Below are 13,827 nucleotides of genomic sequence, written 5' to 3' on the forward strand. Positions count from 1 at the left end.
GGTCTTTTTAAGGCTTAGGCCTGACACTGGCACAGCATAATTCTACTGCATTCTCTTGGTTAAAGCAAGTCACAGGCAACAGCCCAGACTCAAAGAGAAGAGACTATAAAGAACTTGAATATCAGGAGGCATGGTTTCTGGAGGGTCACCAATGCATCTGACTGCAATAGTGACAGTTCACTGATGGATTCAAGCAACTTAATCAACTGCCAACATGCTATCAGATTAAGCTTAATAAAGTGATTATTGTAAGTTTATAGTTATAAACTTCATAATAAAATATGTGCACTAATCCATGTTTTTATTATAAAATGAGTGACATAAATAATATTATTAATAATTTTATGCTGATTTTTGTCTTTTGTTCCTCTCCAGTCCTTAGTGATCACCCAGTTTTTTCTCCACTGGGACATATGAACAAGTGTGGTAGGATCTTCTGCTCCATACAGATTGTCTCAGTCAAAAAGGTCCAGAACCATCTTTCTAGTGGTCAATAAAAGAATGCTGACAAATCTTGTAGCAGCTAGAACTACAAAGTGGGCAAGGTACTGTTTCACCCTGAAGGAGCTCAGAGTCTCACAGGAACAGGGACATTGTGGTCAGTGTCATCATAGAAAAAAACTCAACTAGCTATTGGAGAGCAAAAAAATGCCCCATCCAGTCCGGATAATTAAAGGGAGCTTCTTAGAGTGGGTGATACTTGAACATGCGAGTGACAGAGTTGAAGAAGGGCCAGAAGGAGTAAAAACCCAGAGATAAAGATGTAAATCTTCACAAGTCTGAGAAGAGTGAGGTTTTTCTTTTTCTCGCTTTTAGTTATTCTTACCTTTAAAAAATATACTCATTATGGGTTTGTTATAAATCATCAAATGCATATAAATAAGCTCCCCCAAATCAGTTCATATTCATTAACTATTTTTTTTATGAGCACAAAGAGAGATGAAGAGGTGTTTGTTCCTGGATAATTGGCTATGGCTCATTCATTCAAATGAATAGAGACCTGGGGTGCAATTCAGTACCCATTGAATTTGCCATCTTCCTCCTGACTTGAGATTTCCATGCTGACATCTGTTCAGAACAAACAGACTTTGATCCAGTATATGAGATTGCAGAGCTAGAAAATAAGTCAGAAACCATTATTCCCACCCCCTTATTTTGTAGACTAGGAAACTGAGGCCTGAGGAGCAGAAGCTATTGCTGAGACTGGAATAGCTATAGGGACATAAAACACCCTTCTCCTATCCAAGCCTGACAATATCTAATCTGAGTGTTATTTAGAAAACCCTATTACATTTTTTTTTTCTGTCAGAAGAGATGTTCAGGGTGGTAATAAGAAGACTGTTCATAGTGTCAAGAGCCTCCAAGACATGAGAGCTGGAACAGGCTGCTGAAAGGGAAGTGCAGGTGACGTTGGCAGGAGCAAGCCCTCTTGTATAGCTGTCATCTCTATCAAAGGGCAGAGAACCCGAGGGGGCAATCGTGTGAGAGCGCAGTCAGCAGATACCATTTGGATAGTCAGGCACCATTTCAAGGCTCTAACTTTTCCCAATGGAAATAAAGAACAGTGCAACTCAATTCACCAAGAAGCCAAGCACTGGGCTACAGTGGAACAACAATAATGATAACATGAGCATTTGTTGAGTTGTTGCAACATATACCTCTTTATCTTATTACCCCTCCTCAGCTGCTTCAGGCATCTTTCTCTGCTCCCCTGTCCCCACTCCATATAGATTAGATGGCCTCGTACTTCCCTGTTCGTATGTGGATCTCTCCCCTTACTAGCTTGCATGTTAATTATCTTTCTGGGTATCTGTCTCTAACACAAGACTGTCAGCTACCACAATAGAGAAGTATAGAAGATCTATGGAATACAGCTTGGAGAACAGCTTAGTTTGCTCAAAAATCTCAAAAATCTATAGAAAAGAAGTGGAAGCAGACATGAGTAATGGTTTGTCATAGGAAGGCAGGAGTGAAAGGCATTCCAGGTAGATTAAAGGCATGGTGTGTTTGTCAGTCAAACAACTGATGTTTATGAGATCCTACCAGGTGCCAGACACATAGCCATGTGCTTAGAGTAGACAGTAGGCAGGTTTGGCTGGAATGTGGAGCATGTGAGGCAGGTGGTAATTGGGGTGAGGAGTGGGACATGAGAGAACCTGCTTTTTATCCCAGAGGCCAAGAAAGACTTCTGAAGGATTTAAGCAGGTCAGTGTTGGAGTCAAATTTGGTTCTGATGAGGAAGATCTCTATGAATAGATATGGAGTGATTCATAAGGATACATTGTTAAATGAAAAATATAATGTGTGAAAGACAATTCCTAATGTGATACCTTTAGCATAAAAAAAGAAGGGGAAATAAGAAAATATCAAAGAATCTACTCACTGATACAAAATAAACACAGAAAGGATAAACTAGAATCTGTAAGAGGGAAGTAGGAAAAAGATGAAAAGAGGGGGTGGGAACAGAGTGAAAGGAATGGGGGAAAGAAATACTTCTCTGAAAATAACTTTTTATAAAGTTCTGGCTTTTGGAGCCATACTGAAAAAAGAATCAATGGAAATGAAGAAAAACCCTATAGTGAAATGCCTACAGGAATGAATGGGAACGGGGAAGAACTAACCTGAATAACTTTTTTTTGAAAGAAATTCAATTCCAAAACTGGTTCAAATACAGAAATAAAAAAATTTAAGTCATTAATGGAAACTTGAATTTTGAAGCTAATATAGAGATGGGAGAAAGTGAGAGAGGGAAATAGGGAATAAAATAGAACTGATTGGAAAATTCTTGTTTTTAATAAATAAAATATGAATATAAATGAAACTTAGAGTTAGCTTTTCTTTTTTTTTTGTATTTTTCTGAAGCTAGAAATGGGGAGAGACAGTCAGACAGACTCCCGCATGCGCCCACCAGGGGGTGACGCTCTGCCCACCTGGGGCGTCGCTCTGCCGCGACCAGAGCCACTCTAGCACCTGGGGCAGAGGCCAAGGAGCCATCCCCAGCGCCTGGGCCATCTTTGCTCCAATGGAGCCTCGGCTGCGGGAGGGGAAGAGAGAGAGAGGAAGGAGAGGGGGAGGGGTGGAGAAGCAGATGGGCGCTTCTCCTGTGTGCCCTGGCCAGGAATCAAACCCGGGACTCCTGCATGCCAGGCCGACGTTCTACCACTGAGCCAACCAGCCAGGGTAGAGTTAGCTTTTTATTTTCTACTTTAATTGATCTTTCTGAAAACAATAACTTTGATAGTACTTTTACATTTTTTATTAGTGTTTACATAGATTCTAGTGTCCCCCCGAATACATCCTCCCCTCCCCCATGTTCCCCAGTACATCCACCCTGTCTCCCTCCCCATAACACCCTCCCCCCTTCCCTCCAGGATTTGCTTTTCTGCTCTCATCCCATCCTATCAGCGTATCATCCCCTTTCCCTCTGTCCGCTTTCCTTTTGGATCCTTTGATCCCGCCTCTGTCTCTATTTCGCTCTTCAGCTCATAATGTTCATCGGATTCCTCAGATGAGTGAGGTCATATGATATTTTTCTTTCTCTGCCTAGCTTATTTCACTTAACATAATAGTTTCCAGGTCCATCCATGCTGTTGCAAAAAATAATATTTCCTTCTCTTTCGTGGCCCCATAGTATTCCATTGTGTATATGAACCACTGCTTTATAATCCACTCGTCCACTGACGGACACTTGGGCTGTTTCCAGATCTTGGCTATTGTTAAAATGCTGCCATAAAAATGAGGGTGCATTTCTCTTTTTGACTCATTGATGTGGTGTTCTTGGGATATATTCCCAAAAGTGGGATGGCTGGGTCAAAAGGCAGTTTGATTTTTAATTTTTTGAGGAATCTCCATACTGTTTATCACAGTGGCTGCACCAGTCTGCATTCCCACCAGCAGTGCAGGAGGGTTCCCTTTTCTCCACATCATCGCCAGCACTTATTTTGTATTGTTTTGTTGATGAGCATCATTCTCACTGGTGTGCGGTGATATCTCATTGTGGTTTTAATTTGCATTTCTCTAATGAGTAGTGGTGTTGAGCATTTTTTTCATATGCTTATTGGCCATCTGTATGTCCTCTTTGGAGAAGTGTCTATTCATTTCTTTTGCCCATTTTTTGATTGGATTGTTTATCTTCCTGGTGTTGAGTTTTACAAGTTCTTTATAAATTTTGGTTATTAACCCCTTATCAGATGTATTGTCAAATATGTTCTCCCATTGTGTGTTTTGCCTTTTTGTTTTGTTCATATTGTCTTTAGCTGTGCAAAAGCCTTTTAATTTGATATAGTCCCATTTGTTTGTCCTGTTCTTTATTTCCCTTGCCCATGGAGATAAATCAGCAGATATATTGCTGCGAGTGATGTGGGAGAGCTTATTGCCTATGTTTTTCTCTAGGATGCTTATGGTTTCATGACTTACATTAAAGTCTTTTATCCATTTTGAGTTTATTTTTGTGAATGATATAAGTTGATGGTCTAGTTTCATTTCTTTTGCAGGTAGCTGTCCAATTTTCCCAACACCATTTGTTAAAGACACTGTCTTTACTCCATTGTATGCAATTACCACCCTTGTCAAATATCAATTGTTCATAAAGGTGCAGGTTTATTTCTGGGTTCTCCGTTCTGTTCTATTGATCTATATGCCTGTTCTTATGCCAGTACCAAGCTGTTTTGAGTACAATGGCCTTGTAGTATAATTTGACGTGCAGAAGTGTGATACCACCCACTTTATTCTTCTTTTTCAACATTGCTGAGGCTATTCGTGTTCTTTTTTGGTTCCATATGAATTTTTGGAATATTTGTTCTATATCTTTGAAGTATGTCTTTGGTATTTTAACAAGAATTGCTTTGAATTTATAAATTGCTTTGGGTAATATGGACATTTTAATGCTGTTTATTCTTCCTAGCCATGAACACAATATATGCTTCCAATTGTTTATATCTTCCTTGATTTCTTTTATCAATGTTTTATAATTTTCTGAGTACAAGTCTTTAACCTCCTTGGTTAAATTTACTCCTAGGTATTTTATTTTTTTTGTTGTAATAGTGAAGGGATTATTTTTTTAATTTCTCTTTCAGACAGATCATTGTTGGTGTATAAAAATGCTTCTGATTTCTGAGTATTAATTTTATATCCTGACACCTTGCTGAATTTTTTTTATCAGGTCCAGTAGTTTTTTGACTGAGACTTTAGGGTTTCCTATGTACAGTATCATATCATCAGCAAATAATGATAGTTTTACTTCTTTTCCAATTTGGATGCCTTTTATTTCTTCTCTTCTTGTCTGATTGCTGTGGCTAGGACTTCCAGAACTATATTGAATAAGAGTGGTGAAAGTGGGCACTCCTGCCTTGTTCCTGATCTTAAGGGGATTGCTTTCAACTTCTGCCCATTGAGTATGATGTTGGTTGTGGGCCTGTCATAGCCTTTATCATGTTGAGGTATGTTCCCTGTATTCCCACTTTGCTGAGAGTTTTGATCATAAATGGGTGCTGGATTTTATCGAATGTTTTTTCTGCATCTATTGATATTATCATGTGGTTTTTGTCTTCCTTTTGTTTATGTGATGAAACACATTGATTGATTTGCAAATATTGTACCAGCCTGCCTCCCCAAAATAAATCCCACTTGATCATGATGTATGATTTTTTTTCATGTATTGCTGGATTCGGTTTGCTAATAGATATTTTGTTGAGAATTTTAGCATCTAAATTCATCTGGGATATTGGCTTATAGCAGGGGTCGGAAACCCACGGTTTGCAAGCCAGATGTGGCCTTTTGATGGCTGCATCTGGCTCGCAGACAAATCTTTAATAAAAAAATAATATCGTTAAAAATATAAAACATTCTCATGTATTACAATTCATTCATTTCCTACTGCTCATGTTCATGGTTGCGGGTGGCTGGAGCCAATCACAGCTGTCCTCCGGGACAACACCAAATTTTTATTGGATAATGCATAATATACACAGGTTGTTGTATGGTTCTCAAGGAATTACATTTTAAAATATGTGGCATTCATGGCCCTCTCAGCCAAAGAGGTTCCCGACCCCTGGCCTATAGTTTTCTTTCTTTGTGTTGTCTTTGTCTGGCTTTGGAATTAGAATTATGCTCGCCTCATAAAAGGAGCTTGGAAGTTTTCCCTCTTCTTGAATTTTTTTAAATAGCTTGAGAGGGATAGGAGTTAGTTCTTTTTTGAATGTTTGGTAGAATTCGCCTGTGAATCCATCTGGCCCAGGGCTTTTGTTTGTTGGGAGTTTTTTGATAACTGTTTCAATCTCATTTGTTGTTATAAATCTATTTAGGTTTTCTGATTCTTCCAGATTGATTTTTGAAAGATTATATGTTTCAAGGAATTTGTCCATTTCATCTAGGTTTTCTAATTTTTTGGCATATAGTTCTTCATAGTATTTTCTTACAATTCTTTGTATTTCTGCTGTGTCCATTGTTATTTCTCCACCCTCATTTCTAATTTTATTTATTTGAGTCCTTTCTCTTTTTTTCTTGGTGAATCTGGCTAAGGGTTTATTGATCTTGTTTACTTTTTCAAAGAACCAGCTCTTGGTTTTATTGATCCTCTGTATTGTTTTTTTAGTCTCTATGTCATTTATTTCCTCTCTGATCTTTATTATTTCCTTCCTTCTGCTTTCTCTAAGCTTTACTTGCTGTTCTTTTTCTAGTTCTTTTAGTTGCAGGATTAAGTTGTTTATTTGAGCTTTTTCTAGCTTCTTAAGGTATGCCTGTAATGCTATGAACTTCCCTCTCAGGACTGCTTTTGCTGTGTCCCACAGATTTTGAGTTGTTTTATGCTCATTTTCATTTGTTTCAAGGAAATTCTTTATTTCTTCCTTGATCTCATTGTTGACCCATTTGTTGTTTAATAATATGCTGTTTAGTTTCCAAATGTTTTTAAGTGTTTTTCAGTTTTCCTATTGTAGTTGATTTCTAGTTTCATGCCATTGTGGTCAGAGAAGATGCTTGATATGGTTTTAATCTTCTTAAATTTGTTGAGACTCATTTTATGCCCTAATATGTGGTCTATTCTAGAGAATGTACCATGTGCACTTGAAAAGAATGTATATTCTGCTGCTTCAGGATGAAAGGTTTTGAAGATATCTATTAAATCCAGTTAATCTAATGTGTCCCTTAATTCTGCTGTTTCTTTGTTAATTTTCTTTCTTGAGGATCTATCCACTGATGTTAGTGGGGTATGGAAATCCCCTACTATAATAGTATTGCTGTTGATCTCTCCCTTTATGTCCATCAAAATTTGCTTTATATATTTAGGTGCTCCTATATTAGGTGCATAGATATTTATGATGGTTATCTCTTCCTGTTGGATTGCTCCCTTTATTATTATGTAGTGACCTTCTTTATCCCTTACTACAGTCTTTGTTTTAAAGTCTATTTTGTCAGATATAAATACTGCTACTGCAGCTTTTTTTCATTTTTGTTTGCATGAAATATTTTTTTCTATCCTTTTATTTTCAGTCTATGTGTATCTTTTGTTTTGAGGTGGGTCTCCTGTAGACAGCATATGCACAGGTCCTGTTTTCTTACCCATTCAGCTACCCTATGTCTTTTGATTGGAGCATTTAACCCATTTACATTTAAGGTTACTATTGATATGTAGTTGTTTATTGCCTTTTTATTTAAATCTATATTCATATTCATATACATATATTCCCTCCCACTTTGTTCTGTCTATAGCAGGCCCCTTAACTTTTCTTTTTAGATTTTTTTTTAATTTTTTTTTTATTTATTCATTTTAGAGAGGAGAGGGAGAGACAGAGAGAGAGAGAGAGAGAGAGAGAGAGAGAGAAAGGGGGGAGGAGCTGGAAGCATCAACTCCCACATGTGCCCCGACCAGGCAAGCCCAGGGTTTCAAACCAGCGACCTCAGCATTTCCAGGTCGACGCTTTATCCACTGCGCCACCACAGGTCAGGTTACCCTTAACTTTTCTTGCAGCACTGGTTTGGTTGTGATGAATTCCTTGAGGGTTTTTTTTTGTCTGGAAAGCTTTTTATTTCTCCTTTAATTTTAAATGATAGTCTTGCTGGATAAAGAAGTGGAGGGGTGGGGAGGGGGCAAGGAAGGAGAGGAAAGGAGTTGGGGGAGGGTAGGGGCACAAAGAAAACTAGATAGAAGGTGACGGAGGACGATTTGACTTTGAGTGAGGGGTATGCAGCATAATCAAAGGTCAAAATAATCTGGAGATGTTTTCTTGGAACATATATACTCTGATTTATCAATGTCACTGCATTAAAATTAATAAAAATAAGATTTAAATAAAGTCTTGGTTGTAGGTTCTTGTTCTGCATTACTTTGAATATTTCTTGCCAATACCTTCTGGCTTCAAGTGTTTCTGTTGAGAAGTCGGATGTCATCCTTATGGGTGTTCCTTTGTAAGTGATTAACTGTTTTTCTCTTACAGCTTTTAATAATCTTTCTTTACCTCTTAGCTTTGGTATTTTGATTATGATATGTCTTGGTGTAGTTCTCTTTGAGTTTTTTTTAATAAGGTTCTCTCTACTTCTTGAACTTGTATGACTCTTTCCTGCATTAATTTAGGAAAAATTTTTATCCATAATTTCTTCAAAGAACTTCTCTAGTCCTTGTTCTTTCTCTTCTCTTTCAGGAACCCCTATTATGTGGATATTGTTTCTCTTCATGTTGTCACAGAACTCTCTTAGAGTTTCCTCTGACTTTTTCTGTCTGGCTCTTCTTTATGATTTCTGTGTCCTTTTTGATGCTTACAGTTTCTTTATTGAGGTGTTCATTAAGTCCATCCATTGTAACTTTGAGATCCTTAAGCATCCTAACAATCATTATTTTATACTCTGCAACTGGTAATTTGATTACTTCTGATTTGTTCAGGACTTCTTCTGAGAACTTATCTTATTGAAGCATATGACTTATGCTTCTCTGTCTACCTAGTATTTTCTGTGTCTAAATAACTTTTGAAAACAGTTATTTTGAGAATATGGTGTTGGCTGAAGACAAAAGAACTGTAAACAAATCTTCAACTCCATTGTGTTTTTCACAGGGATGTAGTGAGCAGTTCTGAAATGACTTCTTGTGTATTTCAGGACTGAACAAATAAATATATTATAGGTAATGAAAACAATAGGTTTTGGATTTTTTCTCTTTTTTTGAGAAATGAGTTTAAAAATAGGGAACAAGAAGAACGCTCTAATTGACATAGTAGTGTTGGACTGTACTTAGAAGTGTGAGTATGAACTTGAGCTTTTTAACATAGATGGATAGGTAGGTAGGTAGATAGATAGACTGGATAGATAGATTGATAGATAATGGATAGATAGATAGATAGATAGATAAATAGATAGATAGATATGTTTTGAGTTTCATGGTGTTCTATCATGCACTGTGTCTCTGGGCCTTTAGAGTTCTATGTTTCTGAAAGTATGCAGAATGATAGGTCAGAGAGGCATTCTTACATAAAAGCATGGGGGGGAGGGTTCTTCCTTTCTCCTCACCATATCCCCAAACACCTTGCCTCATTTCCTCATCTAAAAATAGGGAAGGCAGTTTTACTTTACATGCTTGTCATGACAGCTACATTAAGTAATACAATATATGCAAAGCATAGAGCACAGTATAAAATAAGTGTTCTGCTGCAGTGGTAATACCAGTGGTAATGTTAAATTCCCTGATACAATGCAAAATGTTTTTAAAGGTCACCCCTTGATTTTGGACTGAAACAGCAATCAGAAACCAGATCATAAAGAGCTTTGCATATCATGAAAAGTTTACATTTTATTCCATAAGCAATAGAAACCACTGAAGAATTTTATTACCAAGAGACATAAGATCTGGTTGGCAATTTAGAGCCAACCAAGAGGAGGAGAGCAACACCCAAGGCAGGGAGACCAGCAGGAGGCTGTTGTCAGAGACCAGGTGAAAGAAGGTGAGGGTCTGAGTTAGTGAATCGACTGGCATGATGTAGAGGAGGGAACACACAGTGGGAAGTCATACTCTGGGACTTGTGCTTAGGTTTGGCAGGAAAGAAAGGAGGAGGTGCTCAGGCTGAATATTAGCTCCTTTCAGGGAAAAACTAAAAGAGAGAAGAGAGGCAGGTTGGACACATGGGCAAGTGTCCATGGAGTGGTGTAGGACATACAAAGGAGCCACAGTGATAGCTGGATATTCAGATCGGGATGAAGAGAGAGGGCAGGGCCAGGGCAGCATGCCTGGAGGTCACTGAATCTGTGGAGAAGGATGAGAGCCCACAGGGGAAGGGTGTTGAGTGAGGAGAGAGCTCAGGATGAAATCCTATAACACCAATATTTAATGATGGCAAAAGAAGAGGTGGAAGGAACATTCAGATAAAAAGGCTCAAGGGCATTGTTTTCTTCCATGACAAGGTCTGCAGAGGAGCAAATGAAGCAAGGAAGGTCTGCAGGTGGCTATCAGATTAGGCTCTGGGGATCTTGGCAAGAGAAGGTGCTGAGAAACAGAATCCAGTTGACCAGTTGATTCAAGAGAGAATTGGATTTTTTTAAGGAGAGAAACTAGAATTTGGAGGCTCCAAGGGATGCAGGCATCTCACTCTTTTGTTGTGCATCCCCACCTAATGTGAGAGCTTTGATGGTGAGAGGTCTTTTTTCTAGAACCTGTCTCCATCTGGCATTTTCCCTCAGCCTTAGTTGAACCCTCCAGGTCCACTCCTCCAGAGACCAGTACAAATCTGCCTCCTCACTGGGTGGTCTCCCTAGCCCCCCTGCCATTCCTCACATGCTCCAAGCTCCCCAGACTTGCCTTGAATTCTGACTCTCTATGATGGGTCCTGTTATATTGAAACTGGGCTTGTTCTTTGGTAACACCAGTCTTTACTTCTCCTCCTATTAGATTGGTGGTTTTCCAACACTTTTTAAACCTCAACCCAAAATAAGAAATACATTTTACATTATAATCATTGTACACATGTGTATATATAACTGAAAAGTGGGTGTACTCTTTTCTAATTTTTTTTAATTTATTGATTTGAGAGAAAGAGAAACATCTATATGTTGTTCTACCTATCCATGTATGTGCCCTGACTAGGGATCGAACCCGTAACCTTGGTATATCAAGATGACACTCTAACAACTGAGCTATCTGGCTAGTGCTAATGTACTCTTATTTTCAACTCCATTTCATTCCATTCCATTCTCTCCTAATCAATTTCATGTTATTAAGTGCTGGTTGTGGCCCACCATGTTAATTTCACAACCGACTAAACTCATTTAATGACTGATGATAAGGGTTACAATTCTAGGAGGGACTCAAAGAAAGGATGTTACATGTTTGTCTGAATCCATCACTCTTTCTTCCCTGAGGATCTTCCACACTGGGACTCACAGGCCTGCCCTCTGATCACTTTTTTTATGGTTCTGAGAAGATAGAGAGCTGCTTCAGTCACTAGGATGCTAGCCAGCCTTGGGGGTATTTGAATTTCCAAAGTGACTCATCAGAAGAAAGTGAGCAGCTCTAATGGTGGAATTTAAGTTAGTGGAGGCAAGAATGGCTCACCTTTCAAATCACCCCAGGTAGGGTACTGTTCCTGTACTCACACATGAGGCATCCAACAGCCTGAGCCATTTTCATGCTTTGAGGATGCCCATAGTTGTCTCTACTACCACCTTTCATGGGAAACATTTAAAATTTCCTAGAGTTTAAAAGTATGGCCACCTATTCATGCAAACCATCCATCCCCACCCCAGTCCAACACCGGTCTGGAACTGCCTGGGCTCTACATCCTCTTCAGACTTCCCTGAGGAAACATCTTGTCCTTGAGAACCATTACATCTTAAGATCTTTCAGCAAAGAAAATTTGGGGATTTTTTTTTTTAATTAGAAACAATGATGACTTATATGTTCAAACATGCTCACTGACAATGTCTTTTCTACTTCTGCCCAGGAAGAGCAAGAATTTCTGAATTTACTTTGACTGCGAGTAGAATGGTATTCCCTGAGGAATAAAGAGGTCTTCACGGATCTGCTAAAAGGTTCCTGCCGCTGCCATAAACACTTGAGCCCTTGAGAAGTCTCCCGAAGGGCTTGTCTATCGCACACCTGCAATGAGCCAGGCCCTGGGCTGGGCCACGGCTTCACCCTGGTGAACAGAACTCCATCCCTGGCCTAAAGCGCACATACCCGGCTTAAAGATGAGTGAAGAACGCTGGGTCTCCCTCACGCCAGAAGAATTTGACCAGCTCCAGAAATATTTAGAATGTGAGTAAACGGGTAAACCCATGTGGGTCAGTTCTCCTCTTGGTTTGGGAGAACATTTCTGGAGAGCAGAGCAGAAAGCTGAGAATGAAGTTGGCCCTGACAGCTTTTATTTCCTTATAAACATAGAATTATTGTCTTCAACATAAAAACAATTATCTTTACCCTCTGTAAATGAGTCATACTCAGCATAAAAATTTGGAATACCCAGAAGAAATAAAATAAAGAGCAGGTTTTAAAAAACCACAGCTAAACTCTATGAACATTTTGGACATACCTCTCCTGTGCTTACCGCTTGATGTGGCAGAGTTCCTAAATGTATCTTTTTTCTGTTAGCCTGCATTTTCCACTTAATATAATATCACCAGTATTTCCTCGGATCATTAAAACCTCTTTATAGCATAACGTTTGAAGGACGTCAGGCTGCATGATTCCAGTGTTAATCATGTACTCTGTTATACTCTTGTGTTTGGACTCAATTTTTTTTTCAGTAAGATATAGAATTCTGATGCATTTTTTTTTTCTTGACTTTGACCTGAAAAAGCCTGGTCTGTTGAGTAGGGCTCTTGGTCTCATTAGCTGCACCTGGGGACAGTTTCAGTAAATCAGCACCGCGATGGCTACACCCACCTTCACACACAGACACACAGCTGTGCCCCCGCACAGCCCTCTCCCAGTCCCGACTGGTGACAGGAGTTCCCCGGGCTGTGGGGGAACACCGTGTAACCGCTGCACTCTACACATACAGAGTGACCACTGTGACTGTGCAATGGCACCAAGTTTTTACCCTTTGTCTTTCAGAGCTCTCACCTGCACTACTGGTCCCACCCCTTGGTTCTCATCATTTCTCCCTTCACACCAACTGTCCTGGTACATTTGTCAATCCTTAGGCCTGCAGCATGGTGACATGCCCTACAGAGCTCGCCCAGGTCATTCTACGAGTGCCCCCCTCCCACAAGCTCTCATCCACAGAGCTTGGCTGGGAGTCAGAAGATCAAGCTCTGCGGCTCTCGCTGGCTCTCTGTGATTTGACAGGCTTTTCTTGCTGGATGCTCAGCATCCTCTTCTGCTAACTGAGAGGGTCAGATTAGATGCTCTCTCCCTGTGGCTCCTGCACCCAGAACTAGTACCCTAGGCTCCTCAAGGTCAGTAGAAGCTCTGAAGGCTACTTTCAGTCTCTCCCCCAGTCCCCTGGAGCCTTTGGCTTCTTGTCTAACCCCAGTGGGTTTAGAGAAACTGTAATATAATGACAAGAAGCAAAGAATCTCACTCCAGGGTAAACTCCATTCAATTCAGTCTGATCTGTAGGTCAGCGAAGTACCGGGCCCTGTCAGGGATGAAAAGGAAACATAAAGGAAAGGCTTATCCTTGAGGAACAGAAGCTTGTTAGGGAATCAGAAATGTGCTCCTGACACCAGCGGAGAACAGGTAGAGCAGCGGGCAAAGACCCTGGCAGAGCCAGTTAAACCGAGTGGGTAAACAAGAAAGGAATTAGTTTGCTAGGCTAGACAAAGTACCACAGTCTGGGTGGCTTAGGACCACAGAAAGTGTCTGACAGTTCTTGGGGCTAGAAGTCCAAAATGAAGGTGTGGACAAGG

At 39.7% G+C, this 13,827-nt stretch overlaps 1 protein-coding gene across 9 annotated transcripts in view; it reads left to right on the forward strand.

Moving 5' to 3' along the window:
• Positions 1 to 13,827, forward strand: part of DGKG (diacylglycerol kinase gamma) — a 237,372-nt gene that overhangs the window by 43,111 nt on the left and 180,434 nt on the right. For all 9 annotated transcript variants that reach the window (XR_010746779.1, XR_010746780.1, XR_010746781.1 and 6 more), the window contains exon 2: positions 11,919 to 12,232. Coding sequence is in view for 6 of the 9 variants with exons in the window: in XM_066346986.1 (XP_066203083.1) it covers positions 12,166 to 12,232 (67 nt within the window). In the remaining 3 variants the exon portion in view is untranslated. The remainder of the gene's footprint in view (positions 1 to 11,918; positions 12,233 to 13,827) is intronic.

This window comes from Saccopteryx leptura, chromosome 8 (genome assembly GCF_036850995.1).
Source record: "Saccopteryx leptura isolate mSacLep1 chromosome 8, mSacLep1_pri_phased_curated, whole genome shotgun sequence".
Lineage (NCBI taxonomy): Eukaryota > Metazoa > Chordata > Mammalia > Chiroptera > Emballonuridae > Saccopteryx > Saccopteryx leptura.